General features: G+C 40.1%; 1 protein-coding gene across 1 annotated transcript in view; it reads right to left on the bottom strand.

Annotated features, from left to right (window-relative positions):
• The window catches only part of LOC139155453 (gasdermin-A2-like), a 31,209-nt gene extending 16,488 nt beyond the window's left edge, over positions 1-14,721 (bottom strand). The window contains exons 1-6 of the mRNA XM_070730589.1: positions 14,421-14,721; positions 10,551-10,787; positions 4,018-4,198; positions 3,310-3,475; positions 3,127-3,220; positions 1,087-1,125 (exon numbers count right to left, since the gene is read on the bottom strand). Of these exons, the coding sequence (XP_070586690.1) occupies positions 1,087-1,125; positions 3,127-3,220; positions 3,310-3,475; positions 4,018-4,198; positions 10,551-10,767 (697 nt within the window). The 5' untranslated portion in view covers positions 10,768-10,787; positions 14,421-14,721. The remainder of the gene's footprint in view (positions 1-1,086; positions 1,126-3,126; positions 3,221-3,309; positions 3,476-4,017; positions 4,199-10,550; positions 10,788-14,420) is intronic.
• Between the last annotated feature and the right edge of the window lie 6,508 nt (positions 14,722-21,229).

Genomic DNA, 21,229 nt, shown 5'->3' with positions numbered 1-21,229 from the left:
TCACTTGACCAACCAGACGCACCCCCCCATCACATGATCCCCTAGCTACACCCACAGTCACATGACCATGAAGCCATGCCCACCCATCATATGGCCATGATGCCATGCCCATAAAATAATTAATGCCCACATAACTGGCAATAAAAAAAAATGAGCACACACTCCATCTAGATCAGCGGTCCCCAAACTACGGCCCAGGGGCCAGATGTGGCCCACTGAGGCAATTTATCCAGCCCACATCAGCACACGAGATTTTACATGGAGCCGGGCGTTGGAGTTGGGGGCGGAGAGCGATGAAAGTGCGAGGCCGGCTAAAGTTTTTCTTTTTTTGAATGGTTTTTCTTATTCTGAATGTTGCACGTGTGAGCGCACTCCCCATCCCCTTGTGGGCTGGCAGGGGGATGGGGGCGGAGAGGCCACAACCGAGAGGCTCGGCACCCGCCCATCTGCGGCAGGCGGGGGCGGCCGCGGCTCCCTTTCCTTCTCCCGCCGGCAGCCATCGCTGCAGGTTCCTTCGGTGGGAGCTTCCACTCCCTCTGGGCAGCCCAGCCAGGTGGCCGTAGAAAGTGCAGAAATTATTAGAAAGTGGCAGAACCCGCCCGAGGAACTTGCGGTGGCTGCTGCCGGTTTGGCTGGAGGCGACGGTGGTGGGTAAAAGAAAGAGCTGTGCCCACACCCACCCACCGTGAATGCTGGTGCCAAGATTCCCTGCTCCACGTCAGGTGGGCTGGCGGATGGGGGCGGAGAGGCCACAACCGAGATGCTCGGCACACGCCCATCGGCAAAGAGTTGGGGACTTGCTCCACTTCACCTCCTCCTCCTCCCTCAAGGCGGCGGCATTAAGAAAACCGCAGGGTTTTTTTTATAGTCCGGCCCTCCAACAGTCTTTGGGATAGTGAACTGGCCCCCTGTGTAAAAGGTTTGGGGACCCCTGATCTAGATAATGATGTCTACTCAAGAAGCAGTAATTGAATAAAGAATTCAGGTATATCATAATATTTATTTATTTATTTATTACTTGGATTTGTATGCCTATCATAATATATTCATTAAAATAGTAAAATAAAATGACTGAAGTACACTTACCAAAAGTTTGTAATTCATCAGTAGTGTAATAAGAAATACCTAAAGTAAAAATTAGGAAAACTTAATTGTTCACATTATGCTAGCTAATAATACTGTATACAAATTTTTGGAAGAACTTATTTAAGTTTCAAAGAAACGTAACACTGAGAAAAAGAAACAGACTGCTGAGTGGAATTAATAAATTGGAATTAATAAATCAAATAAATTTCAACAATTTTGGACAAAAGGAGTGAAGTTCTAGACAGAAACCAAGTGGCGATTGAAAGAGAAAAGCCATGATTACTTAAAATAATGTTGCCGAGAAGGTAAAGGTTAAAAAGCTCATCAGTGAAAGTGACAACTCTAGGACCAAAAAAAAAAAAAAAACTTAAAAAAGGACTAAGAGGATATAGAATTTATGCTGCAGCAAGAGAAAATACAGTAAGGAAAGATAATTGAAACTCAAAGAAAAACTGTGGACTAAGGAAAAGAGAAAGACTTTGGAAACATTAGGAGAGCAACAGATTTATGGTATGTACTGTGAAAGAAAGATTTAGACCAAAGAAACATAGAAACATAGAAGACTGACAGCAGAAAAAGACCTCATGGTCCATCTAGTCTGCCCTTATACTATTTCCTGTGTTTTATCTTAGGATGGATCTATGTTTATCCCAGGCATGTTTAAATTCAGTTACTGTGGATTTACCAACCACATCTGCTGGAAGTTTGTTCCAAGGATCTACTACTCTTTCAGTGAAATAATATTTCCTCACGTTGCTTTTGATCTTTCCCCCAACTAACCTCAGATTGTGTCCCCTTGTTCTTGTGTTCACTTTCCTATTAAAAACACTTCCCTCCTGGACCTTATTTAACCCTTTAACATATTTAAATGTTTCGATCATGTCCCCCCTTTTCCCTCTGTCCTCCACACTATACAGATTGAGTTCATTAAGTCTTTCCTGATACGTTTTATGCTTAAGACCTTCCACCATTCTTGTAGCCCGTCTTTGGACCCGTTCAATTTTGTCAATCTTTTTGTAGGTGAGGTCTCCAGAACTGAACACAGTATTCCAAATGTGGTCTCACCAGTGCTCTATATAAGGGGATCACAATCTCCCTCTTCCTGCTTGTTATACCTCTAGCTATGCAGCCAAGCATCCTACTTGCTTTTCCTACTGCCCAACCACACTGCTCACCCATTTTGAGACTGTCAGAAATCACTACCCCTAAATCCTTCTCTTCTGAAGTTTTTGCTAACACAGAACTGCCAATGCAATACTCAGATTGAGGATTCCTTTTCCCCAAGTGCATTATTTTACATTTGGAAACATTAAACTGCAGTTTCCATTGCTTTGACCATTTATCTAGTAAAGCGAAATCATTTACCATATTACAGACCCCTCCAGGAATATCAATCCTATTGCACACTTTAGAGATCTGTGTAAGAAGAAATGACAGCATTTGGATAACTCAAAGACTAAGATTGAAGGCAAAAACACCAGAAGGAATCATTTGAAACTGGATAGGAGAGAGAATTCTGAGCTTGAGTGACTAAACAGATAAGCAGATAGAGGCAGCGAGGACTCCGAAGGTGATAGTGTGAAGAAGAGTATTGGAAGTTTAAGAGGGTAAAAGAGTCAAACAACAGAGTTGCCAAACTATAAATATCAAACTGACTGTCTTATTACAAACGGAGACTATTGGATATATAGAGAGAATCTTTCTTCACCATTACCTATTAACTCGATTGAATTATATAAACAAAACTCTAACAGTAAAAGCAATTGGAAATTGGAGTGGAGAGATTGGGAGTAGGAGACATAGGCAACTATACTGCATTGAACAGAAGGTTGAATTCAAACATATGAATATTTGCCTTTCTTGAAAACATGGATGGACATAAGAGCTGCACTTTATTAGATCAGCTATCTATCCAGCTCACTTCTTCCTGTCCTCAGCCGACTGCTAGATCTTTGAAACTTTCAGCTTGGCTGGAAAAATAACATTTTAAGAAAACTACTCATTGGCACATGTCTGGGATTTTAAAAAAAGGCCTCTTACCTACAGTTTCTTTTTCTATAATTAATTTCTTAGGTTTGAATGCCAAGATGCATCCCTTTGGAATAGTGATTGTTTTCTTCCTATCTCTGGCACCCTAAAAGACAAAATATGGGATAAAACAATTTGCTGAAAAGAGATGCATTTTCTTTCCTTCAAGTTCATAATTCACTGTACGGATCAGACCTTCACGCTCAGTTTAACGTAGGCTTTATGAAGGATGCTGCTTTCCACTTTGTTAGATTCTTCAAAAGCTGTCGTTTCCGTAGCTTCTGCTGATGCAGTGATCATGTATAAGTTCCTCTGAAGCTTCTTTGATTGTTTAATAAATGGATGTTCATTGTTGATTTTTCTAAAAAAGAACACATGCAATTCAATTTATAACTTTTGGGGAGTAAACCCCCCAATACAATATATATATATATAAGTTCCATTGCAATAAGTAATCCTATACAGTCAATTTCTTTTCCATTTCCTGTGTGTATTTCTTGGCAATGTTCTTTACCATACAGTATATGGTTAATGCTTAGAAAGAATTAAATCTTGTTGCAATTATCTAAAGGCTTTAAATTATATTATATTTTGGACCCAATGACATAGCCCTGTGAATAAATCTGTAACACTAGGAAGGGTGGAAAGAAAGAGAAGAAGAGGACCAGCAACAATAAGGAAGCTAGAATTGTAGGGTGGTAGATGCACCACAGAAAGACCTAAAATATTAGGTTGGATACAGATTCTCTGGTATATAAGCTATGCGATTGTTAAAATTAAAACTAATCGAGGTCAATTAATCATAGACTTTATGTAAAGTACTGTATTAGAAGAATGTAGAACTTGAGGACAATGTTAAATGTGGCTGGAGTCTTTTTTCATTTGCTTGTTTATGTTACTTACTTTTCTTTCATCAAAGAATCAAGGTCTTGGGGTGAAACCTGTATCTTTTTTATCTTTACAGACCTTTCATAAGAAATTCTGACAGCACTAGTTATTTCAGTGTCAGTAATTCCACCAATATCCCCCTTCAGTGTTCCATCTACAGTGACTTCAACGGTGAATGGCTCTGAATTGTTGCAAACTAGAGAACAAATATTGACAAAAATCACAATGTTAGAAGAAGTACTACAGAAACACAGAAATGGAGCAGCAGGCTACTATCCTGGCAGCAAAGGATTCTATTGATACCGAATCGAACATTATCTAATCTAAATCAGCACTATCTAATTATCACTATCATACCAAGAGTTCCAGAAAGTGGGAAATAATTCTACTTGCCACTTGGTATATTTTCAGGTTAAACCTCTTGACATCTCTTGAAAAGTGCCTTTGAAAGATGAAGGTGTGCTCTAGAACTTGTTTTATCTTTGTCTGTGAATAATAGATAGCTGTTTCACAATAGGTAATATTTATTTTTATTTATTTATTTATTCATTTGTCCAATACACAAATACATAGGAAGAAAAATAGACATGTAGTAATATATATAAGGGTAAACTTGAACTTAGAGGAGAGGATATATGAAAGAAAGAAAATATATATGATAAGTGTGAGAAAGGAAAGACAATTGGACAGGGGACGAAAGGCACACCAGTGCACTTATGTACGCCCCTTACTGGCCTCTTAGGAACCTGGAGAGGTCAATCGTGGAGAGTCTAAGGGAGAAATGTTGGGGGTTAGGGGGTTGACACAATTGAGTTCGGTAATGAGTTCTACGCTTGCGATAACTCGATTGTTGAAATCATATTTTTTACAGTCAAGTTTGGAGCGGTTCGTATTAAGTTGCGTGCTCTTGTGTTGTTGTGGTTGAAGCTGAAGTTGTAGGCAATACTCAAATCGTGTTTTAGACGCCGTAGTTCTAGGCTCTCTAGGCCCAGGATTGTTAGTCTATTTTCGTAGGATATTCTGTTTCGAGTGGAGGAGTGAAGGGCTCTTCTGGTGAAATATCTTTGGACATTTTCAAGGGTGTTGATGTCTGAGATGTGGTATGAGTTCCAGACAGATGAGCAGTAGTCTAGGATGGGTCTGGCAAAAGTTTTGTAGGCTCTTGTGAGTAGTGTGAGATTGCCTGAGCAGAAGATGCGTAGGATCAGGTTAACAACTCTAGAAGCTTTTTTGGCGATATTGTTGCAGTGGGCTTTAGCACTTAGGTCATTTGATATTAGTATTCCAAGGTCTTTTACTGAGTGTGGGTTGGCAGTGAGAGATTGTTTATTCAGTTCGTATGTGTGGTTTGGATTCTTTTTGCCGATGTGGAGGGTAGAGCATTTGTTGGTTGATATTTGAAGTTGCCAGGTGTTAGACCAGTCTAAGACAAAGTCCAGGTCTTTTTGGAGAGTGAGTGTTTTGTCAGTGGTGTTGAAAAGTTTCACATCGTCGGCAAAAAGAACACAGTTGCTTTCGATATGGTCACAGAGGTAATTGATGTAGAAATGAAGAGAGTAGGATCTAGTATGCTTCCCTGGGGAACGCCACTTATGACAGGGATGGGGGTGGAAATGGCACTACCAATTTTGACAATTTGTTGCCTGTTTGACAGGAATGCAGTAATCCAGTTGTGGAGGAGTCCTGAGATGCCATAGGATTTGAGTTTTAGGAGTAGTTTGTCATGGACCACTGAGTCGAAGGCTTTGCAAAAGTCTATATAAATTGCATCAATGGATTTTCCTTGGTCGAGGTGGGTAGTCCAAACATTTTTGCAGTGAAATAGTTGTAGGTTGCAGGATAATTTCTTTCTGAATCCAAATTGTTTGTTTGAGAGTAGATTATTAGATTCTAAGTAGATGGTGATTGATCAATTTATAATTGATTCCATGATTTTACAAGGGATGCAATGTTCCCCTCCACTTAAGAGGAAAAAATACTGCAAATCTACCTTGACAAATAACTGTCGGGATAAATGGAGTGTTTTGCAACTTCTGATGACAGATATCAAGGGCTATGTTTCCTCTTGTGATACTTGTTGTCACCAAGTCAAGACTGCTTCTAGAAAGACTGCTAGTTTACTCCAGCCCCTACCTTTTTCTTTGGAACAATGGAATTCTGTTCTCTGGTTGTATTACTTGGGACCCTGGCAATAGCAGTCTTTTATTCTTTGCAATGGCCTTTCAGGAAACTGCATTATTTTTCTAGACCATTTTAAAATATTGCAGAGTTAATCAACTATGTGATGTCAGATTGTTAGTTTCAATAAACCAAATAAAATTTTGGATATAAACTAGGATTCAGAATGCACTCTTCCTACAGTCATGAGATTGCATTTTAGGCACTCAGCAACCAGTCTGCATTTATGACCATTTGCAGTGATCACATGATTTACAACATTTACATTTTTTTTACTGAAACTAGCATTTACTTCTAGTTTCTAGAAAAAAACCATCTCATAGTGAATACAGTGGTATCTCTACTTACGAACTTCATTTGTTCTGTGACCAGGTTCTTAAGTAGAAAAGTTTGTAAGAAGAAGCATTTTTCCCATAGGAATCAATGTAAAAGCAAATAATGCATACAATTGGGGAAACTACAGGGAGAGTGGAGGCCCTGTTTCATTCCAGTAGAGAGGCCCCATGGAGGCTTCTCCCCACCTTTTCTGGTTACAGTTTTGGAGGCTTGGGTTTGTAAGTGGGAAATGGTTCTTGAGAAGAGGCAAAAAAATCTTGAACACCCGGTTCTTACCTAGAAAAGTTTGTAAGTAGAGGCATTTGTAGGCAGAGGCACCACTATAATGGGTTAATTTAATGACTGTAGGATTTACTTAAGGATGCTGCAAAAAATATCATGTATGGACCACTTTATGGTTGTCATGATATACAACTGTAATTATGGGCTTGATTACAGTTGTAAGTCAAGGACTACATGGATTGCCACTTATAGAATTTATTTCTACAGTAAAAAAATACAGTATATCCCTTCATAGACATTTCTTCTTTTTGGGCAACCTGTGGTTACATTCCTGAATCTTGCACTCCAGAAGTAGGTTATATACTCCAGTAGCTCTTCCATAATAAAAGAAGGCAATCCAACTGTGACATTTGTAATTTGAATGTAACATTGATAATACTATGGAATAACCTTACTATGGGTTTCTAGGCACCTATGCATTTTTTCTACTAACGGAACTCTAATGCACTTGGATATTAAAACTATGTACTGTAAATAATGACATTTTTATGCCCCTTTACCTCAAAGGTAGGACAGCCGCCTGGTTCTAGTTATCTGTCTCTTTTCTCTTTAGAGTCCTCAAGTGGATTTAGTTTGACTTTATTTCTGTGATTTTTCTCATGCTTAAGGTATGTACTACTGATAATATGTGACAACCTTCCACACAGGATTGCTATGGGTAATTTGATATAGCTTTCCAATATGATCTCCCCAGCTTTATCTAACCATCTAAAAAGCTGAAAGTCAAATCTATTGTTCTCTTCTCAGGTACCTAGCAAATGACCCCAATCATTGTCTGTGAAGATTCATCTTCCTTTGGGTCTTGCCCCTTATGTTCTAAATCTATTCCTCTCCTTCCTTATATATAGAAAAAAAAAATTAAGATTGTAATCTAGATTCTAGATGCGGAAGAGGATGTTTTGGATACTGATTCATTGGAAGAGCTATCCTGAATTTGGGAAAGCAAAACTCCATGGTCCATATATTATTCACAAGTTTCATCTGAAATTTTCTCATCCAAGTCACAGCCCTGTGATCTATCAATGCTATCCATGGACAGTGAAGGGAGTACAGTGGTCCCTCGATTTTCGCGGGTTCGAACTTCGCGAAACGGCTATACCACGGTTTTTCAAAAATATTAACTAAAAAATACTTTGCGTTTTCCCCCCCTATACCACAGTTTTTCCCGCCTGATGATGTCATATGTCATCGCCAAACTTTCGTCCGCCTTTAATAAATATTTTTTAAATAAACTTTAATAAATAAACATGGTGAGTAATCATCTAAATGGTTGCTAAGGGAATGGGAAATTGCAGTTTAGGGGTTTAAAGTGTTAAGGAAAGGCTTGTGATATTGTTCATAGCCAAAAATAGTGCATTTACTTCCGCATCTCTACTTCGCGGAAATTCGACTTTCGCGGGCGGTCTCGGAACGCATCCCCCACGAAAATCAAGGGAACACTGTAATGCCAATGGTTTCTTTGCACACAGGATGGGGACTGAGTCTTGGGTATAAAGGAATATGGAGATGACCTTGAAAAAAAAATTAAACAGACTTTAGGTAACCAAATTATAGATCAAACCTGCCCCCACTTCCGATTGCCAATGCGAAGGTTTTTATAATGGCATCTATACCATATCTGATTGGACTCAATTCTAACCCTGGCTTACCATTGCCCACCTCTACCATGGATTGAACTCACAACCTGAACCCAGAACAGGCCTGATCTCCCTCAGAATCCCTGAAGCCTTAGGTGACTGTTCCCAAAGGAATATAATTTAATTATAATAATATAATATGATATAATAATATAATATAATATAATATAATATAATAAATCTGATGAGATTCTTGTAAAGCAGTTGAGTACTAATAAAATTTCTTTTGAGACTATTCATGAGTACTTCTCACTACTTGCGCCTGACAAAGAGATATATCAAGACCAGAGGTTCACGGTTTTTTGACTGGAGAACAATTTTGAATGCTTGGGTTGGGCCATAGGGTTACCATGGAGAGGATATGCTTACTTATAAAATTATTTTCATATCGGACAAGCTAATTATAATACAAACAATAAATCAAGAAAGAAAAACAAATAGAGATGTCTGTTAATATGGCACGCATGGGCAGAGCTTGACACCCCTCTCTCCCCCAAAACCCGACCCATGTCCAGTAGCGGAAATAGGATCTGTCATCTAAGTACACTAGAACCCCGTTTTAGAGGTGGGCATGTAGAACTTCATTTATGTACTGCATGAATGTGGCAGGGACTCCCTTCAGACCAAATGGCATCACTTGGAATTGGAAACTCCCTAATGGGCAGTTGAAAGCGGTTTTCCACTCATCCCCTTCCTTTATTCTGATGCCTCCCTTAAATCCAGTTTGGTAAAATATTTCCCCTTGGCTAGATGATTAAGTAAGGGGGAGGGGATAAGTGTTCTGCACACACACTACATTTAAATTTCGGTAATCAGCCACCAGACGAACCTTCTCCTTAAAGAGAACGTGGGCTGCTGTTCTGGAATTGGCAGGCTGGATGAATCCCCTTCTCAGGTTGGTGTCTATGTATTTTCTCAGCTCTCTCAATTCCTTTGTTGACATTGCGTATATTCTAGGTTTTGGGAGAGCTGCCCCTGGTTCAAATTCTATCGCACAGCCTGTGGGTCTGTGAGGGGGCAGTTCATTGCAATCTTCCTCACTGAAAACTTTTCCCAAGTCTCTGTATTCCAGGGGCACCTTCTGGAGATCTGGAAGTGTTCCTTCCTTCATCGCAGCCACTGCTAAGGACCCACCTAGGTCCTCCTGGGGAGGGAGTTTTCTCCTGTCAGTCTCTGGAATAGGGTTAGAGCCCAGGGGGAGGAAAAGCTTGTGATATCCACCCTCCCAACGAATGGTGGGGATCCATTTGTCCAGCCAGGTCAGACCCAATATGACTGCTTCCGACATCTTAGGGGCGACTATGAATCTCAGGAATTCATGATGTTGGCCTATCCGCAGATCCACTAACTCAGTCAGGAGCGTAGCGGGAACTCCGCCCACTAGAGAGCCGTCCATCTGTTGGAACCGGATGGGTTTCACTAAGGACCTGGTCTGGATTTTTAACTTCTCCATACGGTTTTGCTGATAAGGCATCTTGAGCACCCTGTGTCTATCAGAGCCCATATTTCTTCCTCCTCTCCCACGGTCATTACTTTAATCCTTGCTCTAATGAGGAACGGATGGATGGGCTCACTCACCATTGGGTCATCTTCTCCACTGGGTTCCTCATTCCAATCGGGACTGGTTCCTGATTTGCTAGCAGTGTTTCTATGTGTAAAAATTAACCTGGCTACTTTCTCCAAGACTGAAAGCATTAGTTTTGGTCCTTAAATGACCTTCAGTGGGGGGAAAATGAGTCCAAAACTTGCAGTCTCAACAATATCTGTGATATTATCCCACTAACCTTATAGTAGTAGGAAGTAAGCCTTATAAAAATGCTTGCTGAACCTTGTTTCAGACAGCATAAGTTAATTTTGGATAATCTATTGTTTCAACTTCGTTATTTATCTCATGAGATCAAGGATCTTGATCAGTCACTGAATATTCATTTTCTTATTCTTCCACCTCTGGAAATCTCAGAAAACCTTGTTCCCACATTTTGAGCACACAACATACCGGTGAGTGTTAGTGTTAAAAATGTTTTACTCTTAATTTTTTGTACTTTTCTCAAAATGCAACAGACAGATAATCCCATGAATAAAAATATATGAATGAGATAGACACTTGAAGATTACCTAGACTTGAAGAGTCATTTCCTGATAACAGCACATGATCAAACTGGTATCCGGTTTTGTGAAAAGGACAGCTCTGCCACCACGATGTCTTCCTTTTCTTTTGTAGCAGGCAAAGGGGCCTAAAATGGTCATTGTCTATCAAGCTGGGTACCGGAACCCAATCTCCTTGTGAGTCTATCATTTTGGCCAAATATTTAGTTGCGTCATAAAATGTCATATCTGAAGAAGAAATTTTGTCTAAGAGAAAGGAATGAGGAAAGAAACAAAATCATAACTGAGTTCATACATCTTACTAAATCCTGGTTTAACAATGGAAAAATTACGAGTGTCTGAGTTCTCACCAACCCAAACACATTATGATTTACTTAATATTGAATCCATTCGATCAGTTGCAATTTGTAGAAATCTTTTCTCATGCTACTTAGGCTTAAAACATATACAGTGATACCTCATCTTACAAACGCCTCGTCATACAAACTTTTTGAGATACAAACCCGGGGTTTAAGATTTTTTTGCCTCTTCTTACAAACTGTTTTCACTCTACAAATCCACCGCCGCCGCTGGGATACCCTGCCTCTAGACTTCCGTTGCCAGCGAAGCACCCGTTTTTGCTCCTGGGATTCCCCTGAGGTTCCCCTCCATGGGAAACCCCAACTCCGGACTTCCGTGTTTTTGTGATGCTGCAGGGGAATTCCAGCAGTGCAAAAATGGGCACTTCGCTGGCAACAGAAGTCCGAAGGTGGGGTTTTCCATGGAGGGGAGCCTGAGGGGAATCCCAGCAGCACAAAAATGGGTGCTTTGGATGGCAAAAGGGGTGAATTTTGGGCTTGCACGCATTAATCACTTTTCCATTGATTCCTATGAGAAACATTGTTTCATCTTACAAACTTTTCACCTTAAGAACCTCGTCCCGGAACCAATTAAGTTTGTAAGACAAGGTATCACTGTATTGCTATTTGCTTATTTTGTATGGCTTTGAAGTAATCTGATACAATATTACAGTAGCTTTTTCCCAAATGTGGGTCATTATTTGGAGAATGTATAGGTCTTCAGGCCTTGCTGGATAACAATCACCAGTGCAACTCATCACTGTCTGTGCTGTTTGGAAATGCTGGAAAGTTATCATTGAATGATAGGGCTAGAAGGGGCTGGAGGTCTTCTAACCCAACCCACTGCCCAAGGCAAATGGCTGCCCGATATTTTCTTGAAAATCTCCAGCAATGGCACACACACAGCTGCGGGAGGCAAACTAATTATTTTTACAGCAAATTTCTCCTTACTGCTTACTCATTGCTTCTTGTCCTGTCCTCAGGTGCTTCCAGGAATAAGTGGGCCCCACCAACTGCTCTGTGTAGCCCCTCAAGGGCTGAAGATAACTGTTTAACCTTAGTCCTTCTCTTCATTAGGCTGCTAGATCTAGTTCCCTTAATTGTTCATCATACAGTTTGGCCTCCAGATCTTTGTTGCTCTTCTCTACACTTTTTAGAAAGATAGAAGACTGACGGCAGAAAAAGACCTCATGGTCCATCTAGTCTGCCCTTATACTATTTCCTGTATTTTATCTTACAATGGATATATGTTTATCCCAGGCATGTTTAAATTCAATTACTGTGGATTTACCAACCACGTCTACTGGAAGTTTGTTCCAAGGATCTACCACTCTTTCAGTAAAATAATATTTTCTCACGTTGATTTTGATATTTCCCCCAACTAACTTCAGATTGTATCCCCTTGTTCTTGTGTTCACTTTCCTATTAAAAACACTTCCCTCCTGAACCTTATTTAACCCTTTAACATATTTAAATATTTTGATCATGTCCCCCCTTTTCCTTCTGTCCTCCAGACTATACAGATTGAGTTCATTAAGTCTTTCCTGGTACGTTTTATGCTTAAGACCTTCCACCATTCTTGTAGCCCGTCTTTGGACCCGTTCAATTTTGTCAATATCTTTTTGTAGGTGAGGTCTCCAGAACTGAACACAGTATTCCAAATGTGGTCTCACCAGCGCTCTATATAAGGGGATCACAATCTCCCTCTTCCTGCTTGTTATACCTCTAGCTATGCAGCCAAGCATCCTACTTGCTTTTCCTACTGCCCGACCACACTGCTCACCTATTTTGAGACTGTCAGAAATCACTACCCCTAAATCCTTCTCTTCTGAAGTTTTTGCTAACACAGAACTGCCAATGCAACTCAGATTGAAGATTCCTTTTCCCCAAGTGCATTATTTTATATTTGGAAACATTAAATGAATCCATGGAGAGGGGCGGCATACAAATCTAATAAATAAATAAATAAACAAACAAACAAACAAACAAACAAATAAAAAAACAAACAAACAAACAAATAAAATAAACTGTGTTTTCCATTGCTTTGACCACTTATCTAGTAAAGCTAAATCATTTACCATATTACAGATGCCTCCAGGAATATCAATCCTATTACCGTACTTTAGAGTCATCGGCAAATAGGCAAACCTTCCCTACCAAACCTTCCACATGTCACTCAGAAGCGTATTAAAAAGAATAGGACCCAGAACAGCCCCTTGTGGCATACCGCTTGTAGCCAGGCTCTGCTCAGAATACTCGCTATTAACAACAACCTTCTGATATCTATGCTTCAGCCATCTGCAAATCCACTGAACTATCCAGGGATTAAGTCCAATCTTCACTAACCTATCTATCAGCTCTTTATGTGGAACCATATCAAAGACTTTGCTGAAGTCCAGATAGGCAATATCCACGGCACCACCTTCATCCAACACCTTTGTGACATAGTCAAAGAAATCAATGAGATTAGACTGACATGATTTGCCTTCAGTAAAGCCATGCTGGTTTGGGTCCAATAAGTTATTGGTTTTTAGGTGCTGATTTATTATTATTATTATTATTATTATTATTATTATTATTATTATTATTTATTGGATTTGTATGCCGCCCCTCTCCGCAGACTCTTTTTGAGTAGTCTCCATCATTTTAACAATGACTAATGTCAAGCTAACTGGCCTGTCGTTACCAGCTTCTTCTCTACTGCCCTTCTTGTGGATAGGCACAACACTGGCCATTCTCCAATCATCAGGAACATCTCCTGTTAAAAGGGATTGGTGAACCAAATCAGTCAGCGGGGTAGCAATCACAGATCTGAATTATTTAAAAAGTATGTTAAGATGCAGATGAAAAAAATAAGCAGATGATTGCTTCAGATTTAATAAATGATTGCTTTGGCCTGAATTGGAAATACAGTATCAGAACCTTTCAATGGCTTTAGGGATTAGATCAAAACAACAGCAACGTGTGTTTAATTTTAGGCTCCCTGGCTGGGAAAAGTGGATTTCTTGTGTCAAAACACTACCATCCACAATGTTTGCAACATGAAAGCTTTACATACCTATTCATATAGCTAACTCTTTAAAAAAAGAAGAATTTTTTTTTTTTTTAAAGATGAAGTATCTAATATACCGTTTCCCAAACCTTTTCCTTCATTGGCCAAAATCTCCAAAATGTCACTGTTGTGATTGGATAATGGGTTTGTGTGTCCTTACCCAAAGGAAAATCATTTTGCCCGATGTGGAGCAATTTACCCTGATTTAGGAAACAATGTGTATAGGAAGATAATATCAGCCTTACAAACACCGGTTAGTATCTTTAGTTCTACATTTTATTTCGTGTAATCATTTTCGGGTTGAGTTAGTCTAAAAACTAGCAGCGATACATAACACTGTACAGTATTTACAATTTCTGCAGTAAAAGGAACACCCGCTTCATTCCAGTCCCTGGGAAGTTTGCTTAACTGAAACTGAAAGAATAATATTAAACGGTCCGCCGCCCAACAATCTTTAAGGTTTTTTTTTTAAGGCATAATTTTTCTTACCTTTGCCTACGCTTGAAACAGCGCTCCGTACGGCTGTGAATGAGATTTCTAGCGAAATTCAATATTTGACTTGTAGGGATGAGAGAAGCTGAATACTGTATGTAGGAGAATTAGGAAGTGTTCTCTAAATCCTGCTTGCGTTAGAACGCCTTCATTTTGCTTTCACTTTCTTTTTTAAAGAAGCCGATAATTAAATCTTATATATTTTTTTTCTTCTATTGTTAGAAAATATCGCGGTGTTCTAATCTTACGTGGAAGTAAGGTCCGCTGTAATTAACAAGCTTATTTTGCATTGTGTGGTAAAGAGACCGGGGAGGCTAACGATAAGAGCTCAGGAGGGGCGGAAATTGTAAGAGAAGGGGCTGTTCCTTCCATCGGTAAGGTTTCTTAAATTGAGAAATTCCCTGTGTGGGCAATCGAAAATACTGTATTGCAAAATCGACGGGGCTTTCCGGGCTGAGGCAGCTGTAGGAGATATGCATTATTTTCGTGGTTTTTGTTTCAATGTTGTGGCAGCGGTAAATAATAGCCCAGAGAGCGACTTCGAAATCCCCCATCCCGCCCTGGGATGATATAAACAGTGTTCAAATGCTGGGAAATTCTGGGAGTTGGAAATGTACACATCCGTTAAGACTGAAAAACACCAATTTAAAATAATAGAATAAGGAAGAACAACTTTGCATAGAAGGTGACTATTTCTTACATCACGAAACCCTTTTTATCTGAAGCCTTACATTTATTGGATGACCTCAGTCTGGTTGGTTCTCACGTTTGTGCATTCTCTATCTCAGTGTTTCCCAACCTTTTTTGAGCCGCGGCACAGTATTCACATTTACAAAATCCTGGGGAACATTGGGGGGGGGGGGGGGGGTGTTTTAAAAAAAGTTTGGACAAAAAAATATCTCTCTTCCTCCCTTTCGTTCTATTTCTCTCTCCCTCTTTCTCTCCCTTCCTCTTTCTTTCCCCCTCTCTCCATCTCTCTTTGTTTCTCCCTTCCTTCCTCTCTTTTTTGCCCTCCTTCTCTCTCCCTCCTTCCCTCCCTCTATGTCTTTCCCTCACCCTCCTTCCCCCCTCTTTCTCTCTCTCTCTTGCTTTCTCTCTCTCTCTTGCTGTCTTTCTCTCTCCCCCTCCCTCTCTCTCCCTCTCTCTCTCTCTTTCTCTCTCTTGGTATCACTCTTTTGCTTTCTCTCTTTCTCTCCCCCTCTCTCTCCCTCTTTCTCTCTCTCCCTCTCTTGCTATCTCTTTCTCTCTCTTTCTCTCCCCCTCTCTCTCCCTCTTTCTCTCTCTCCCTCTCTTGCTATCTCTTTCTCTCCCCCTCTCTCCCTCTCTTGCTCTCTCTTTCTCTCCCCCCTCTCTTCCTCTCTCTCTCTCCCTCTCTTGCTATCTCTTTCCCTCTTTCTCTCCCCCCTCTCTCCCTCTCTTTCTTTCTCTCCCTCTCTTGCTATCTCTTTCTCTTTCTATCCCCCCTCTCCCTCTCTCTCTCTCCCTCTCTTGCTATCTCTTTCTCTCTCTTTCTCTCCCCCCTCTTTCTCTCAGCAGCGGCATTGGGCGGAGCTCCGGAATGGAGGCACCGACCGCCGGCGGCTGGACATTTTGCTGTAGCCATGGGGCGACGGCAGGGTGATCAGCTGTGAGGTGGAGCTCCGGAAGGGAGGCACAGACGGCGGCGGCTAAACGTGTTGCTAGACGCCGTACATATCTAGCGTTGCGCTGGGCATGGACATGGGGCTGGAGCCTCCGTCCTGGCCCAGCCAGCAGGCAAGTGCCAGCCACGCAATTCCAGCATGTCCAGCCGCCGCCGCCGTCCGTGCCTCTGTTTCGGAGCTCCGCCTCATAGCTGATCACCCTGACGTCGCCCCACGGCTACAGCAAAATGTCCAGCCGCCGGCGGTGGGTGCCTCCATTCCGGAGCTCCGCCTCACAGCTGGCCACCCCATACTGCCCGCTACCGCCACCATCACCCTCCCGCTGTGCGCCGCCCTCCCGCTGCTGCTGCCCTCCCACCAAGCCCCAAAGCTCACCCGCTGCCATCACCAGGGAAACTCCAGCCGGGCGGGGCGCTGCAGCTGCTGGAAAATTTGGAAGGCGCAAAGAAGGAAGCTCAGCTTCCAGTCTCACGACTTTTTGCTCTTTGCAAAAAGTTGCGAGACCAGAAGCTGAGCTTATTTCTTCGCGGCACACCTGACCATGTCTCGCGGCACACCGGTTGGGAAACACTGCTCTATCTCAAGCACCAAAATTTCAGCGAGCTCCAAGTTATTGGCAAGTTCTATTGCTGACAAAATGATAGGAACTCATGTCTAAATGTTAATAATACAGTATGGGAAAACACTGCATTTTCAAGAGTACTTTGTAAGTAAAAGAAACTTCAAGTCTTTCGTTTCATAACATAAGATAACAGAATTTATTGGCCAAGTGTGATTGGACACGCAAGGAATTTGTCTTGATGCATATGCTCTCAGTGTACATAAAAGAAAAAAATAAGTTCATCATGCATCATAAGATACAACACTTAATGATAGTTCGGGTACATGTAAGCAATCAAATCATATTAGGAACCAGTCAATATAAATTGTAAGGATTTTTTTAAAAAAAGTTACAATCATGCATTTCTGGGAGAAGATGGGTGATGGGAATGATGAGAAGACTTAGGAAATAGTTTGACAGTGCTGAGGGAATTACAGTATTTGTTTAGCAGAGTGATGGCGTTCAGGAAAAAACTTCTTGTGCCTAATTGCTCTGGTGTGCAGTGCTTTATTTTGAAAGGAGGCATTAAAGCAGTTTGTGTTCAGGATGTGGACTGTCTGTAAATATTGTCACAGCTCTCTTTTTTAATTGTGCGGTATAAAGGTAATCAGTATATAGGTCCTCAATATACAGGAAGGCAGGTTGATAGCAATTGTTTGTTATAGAATGGAATAGAATAGAATTATTTTATTGGCCAAGTGTGATTGGACACACAAGGAATTTGTCTTGGTGCATATGCTCTCAGTGTACATAAAAGAAAATATAGATTTGTCAAGAATCATGTGGTACAACACTTAATGATTGTCATAGAGGTCAAGTAAGCAATGAAGAAACAATCAATATTAATAAAAATCTTTTTTAAAATATATTTTATTGATTTGATAATATAGAACATACACACAACATATAACAATGTGCTCAGTGATTAGTGGCTGCCACCAGACAACATTCATACCCCTCCACCAAATCATTTTAACTCAAGACCAATATATCTATTTACATATTATAAAGTGAATCCAATTTATTCTTCGTAGCTTGGTCTTGAATTTTACTGACCATATATCCTCTTACCTTGTCCCATCGTCCCATTAGTTCCTACAGATCAGCTTCCTTGGCCGAATTCATTGTGTTATCCATAATCTCAAATTGAATATGATCCACCATATACCGATACCAGTTTTGCATTGCCCATTTTGACACATCCTTCCAGCCTAAGACTATTACTGCCTGAGTGCTTTCTATCACCGCTTCTTTTATTTCTCTAAATTCTCCCATCTCATTCCTTTTAACTAATACCGCCATATCCTTGGATCACAAACATGTAATTTCAGGGGTCCATTATATATTTAACATCCCATTAATATCCTCTTGCATTTCCCCCCCAAAAGTTCTGCAATACCAGGCATTCCCAAAATATATGCATAAACATTCCCTTATCTTGACACCCATGCCAACAAGTATTCTTAACGTTCTGCTGAAAACATGCAAGTTGGATTGGTGTGTGATAATATTAATAAAAATCTTAAGGATACAAGCAACAAGTTAGTCATACGCAGGAGGAAATGGCAAAATGCCTGTTTTTTGGGAGTTTTTTTGAAAAATGGGCCATTTTTTGCCCATTTCCCCCCCCCGCAAAGGATCTGGGAAGCCAGCAGAGAACTCCTGGGGTCTCGGGGAAGGCAAAAATGCCCCATATTTTGAAAAAAAAAAACAGGGAAAAACTGGTTTGTTTTTCACAAAATGGGGCCATTTTTGCCATCCTCCAGAAACCAGGAACTCCCTGCAGGCTTCCCAGACCCTTTGCCCACCCCATTTTTGCAAAAATAAATGGGTGAAGAATGCCCCAATTTTTTGTCACAGAAATGGTGCTTTTGCCTTCTAATTACCCCATCTAGCACGACTGGAGAAGGAATTCTGGGAGTTGAAGTCTTAGAACTGTCAAGTTTGAAGACCCCTGGGTTAGGGGCTAGGGGTACAAGGGTCTTCAAACTTGGCAAGTTTAAAACTTGTGGACTTCAATTTCTATTCCTGAGTTAGCATGACTGGTGGAGGAATTTTGGGAGTTGAAGTCCACAAGTCTTAAAGCTGTCAAGTTTGAAGACCTCTGAGTTAGGGGTTAGGAGTGAAAAAGTCTTCAATCCTCACAGGTTTAAGGCTTGTGGACTTCAACTAATATAATACTACACCATTTAGTTCAGAATACTTTTTTCTTTGTTTTCCTCCTCTAAAATCTAGGTGCGTATTATACACCGGTGTGTCTTATACACCCAAAAATACGGTATCTTCTGGAGTGTTGGCTATTCCTGCCAGTTTGGTGTCATCTACAAATTTGATAAATTCCCCATGTATCCCCTCATTCAAGTCATCGATGAAGATGTTGAAGAGTACTGGGCATAAAACAGAACCTTGGGGTACTCCACTGCATACATCCGTCTATGCAGATATTGTTCCATTGTGTACTACACGTTGAGTGTGGTTAGTTAGCCAATTTTAAATCTATCTGGAGGTGTTGCTGTACGCCCCACATTTTTCTAGTTTATTTAGTTGTAGGTTATGGTCTACTTTGTCAAAAGCCTTACTGAAGTCCAAGTAAACCACATCGACAGCATTCCCCTGGTCCACTAATTTTGTCACTTTGTCAAAGAATACTATAAGATTAGTCTGGCATGATCTGTTTTTGACAAACCCACATTGGCTTTTGGTTATTACTTTGTTTGCTTCTAGGTGTTCATTGACTTGTTGCTTGATTATCTTTTCCAAAATCTTCCCTGGTATTGAAGTCAGGCTGATAGGTCTGTAGTTTCCTGGATTTGTTTTGTTTTTTTTCTTTTCTTGAAGATGGGAACTACATCAACTCTTTTCCAATCCTCTGACAATTCCTCGGTGCTCCAGGATCTTTCTGTACCTCCATTTTTATTTCATTCTTTCCACTTTATCTGGAATCCTGATTGTTAGTTTATGTTACGGGGTTTTGTGTTTGTTTTGCAAAAATTATGAAACTTATGAAAAGAAAAAAGGAAGTGTTGGGTCAACCCTTTGCCTAGAGATCTTGCTTAAATGAACTTTTTTTTAAATGACTAAGACTTTCTCAAACAGAGCCCCATACTCTGGTTTCTTTTCAGATCATATAAATCTTTTGCCTTTACAAAAGATAATTATTGCTTCACATGAATTGAAAAAATTGAACAGCAGTCCAGAAGATGCTGAACGCCAAAGTTTCCTTCTTTGGTAATGATGGCTGGACCACAAGGATCAACAGCTCACCAATATTTAGGCATCCACTCAATGCTTATCCCTAATTTATGGAAAGAGTCATGCTGCAACCTGGATTTAAAATCCAAAACAGGCCCCAGTTATAGATATCTTGAAAATACACAAATGATCAGAATAATACTCCCAATAATATTTTTGCTATATTAAAATACCAAATTGGGCAGTATTATTTTTGCTAGTGTATTTATTTTGTGATTCAGAGCATCATAAGAACCCAGAATTAACCAATTAATTAATCCAATTGAACTATTTAAATAAGGCAAGGGCAAATGTGTTTTGTAAACATAGTCTATGCGAAAATGGCTTTCAACACAGTTTAGGAAATTTGATTTGTATAAAAAGAAAGTGAAAGGACATCAGAGTAAGCCAGAATTTTGAACAGTTTGCTTACTGAGAATCAATCAGTAATGTCTGTACAAAGTTAAATTGCTTGCACTTGGCTTCTTCTGCCAGCAAAAGTGCTTTACCACATTTATTAAGCCTACGTTGCTTTATGTACTCTTGTTTATTACACAATACCCATTGCATTGCATTGATCAAAACCCAGTATTTTGTAATAAAAAATTCTTTCTATTATTCTTTGGAAATCAGCACTTCTCTCTTTTTTTGAAGGAAATTCAGCACATTACCCCTGAGATAATGGGTGTTTTTCTATTGGCCCTAATTCATATCTCATTCTCAGCCTGGGAAAAAGTACTAAATGTATTCGATTGCTTGCAAGTTCAATAACAATATTCAGAATTTCAACACTATCCCCTCAGTGTACTTCTATGTCGCTAACATTATAGAAAGAGTTTTGAGGCACCTTTATAGTCATTTATTTATTTATTTATTTATTTAATTTATTATTTAGATTTGTATGCCGCCCCTCTCCGTAGACTCATATTAGGAACCAGTCAATATAAATTGTAAGGATATAAGTCACAGTCATACAATCATTTGTGGGAGGAGGGTGATGACGTGAACAATAAAATTAATAGTAGTGCAGTCTTAGTGAATAGTATGACAGTGTTGAGGGAATTATTTGTTTAGCAGTGTGATGGCATTTGGGGAAAAAAAAACCATTCTTGTGTCTAGTTGTTCTGTTGTGCAGTGCTCTATAATGTTGTTTTGAGTGCTCTGTAGCATCATTTTTAATTATGAATGAACAACTGGTACTTAAGGCTGGTCCTTGAAGTTCTGGAAGTCCCAGCACCCCTGAAATTACATGATGATGATTCAAGTGGCTAGCACTTAAGATGGTTGCTATCAGTGATGGGCTACCAAAGATTTTACTACCACGCTGTGGG

This window comes from Erythrolamprus reginae, unplaced genomic scaffold (genome assembly GCF_031021105.1).
Source record: "Erythrolamprus reginae isolate rEryReg1 unplaced genomic scaffold, rEryReg1.hap1 H_2, whole genome shotgun sequence".
Lineage (NCBI taxonomy): Eukaryota > Metazoa > Chordata > Lepidosauria > Squamata > Dipsadidae > Erythrolamprus > Erythrolamprus reginae.
The sequence above is the reverse complement of the archived record's forward strand: the minus strand, read 5'-3'. Positions and strand labels throughout refer to the sequence as shown.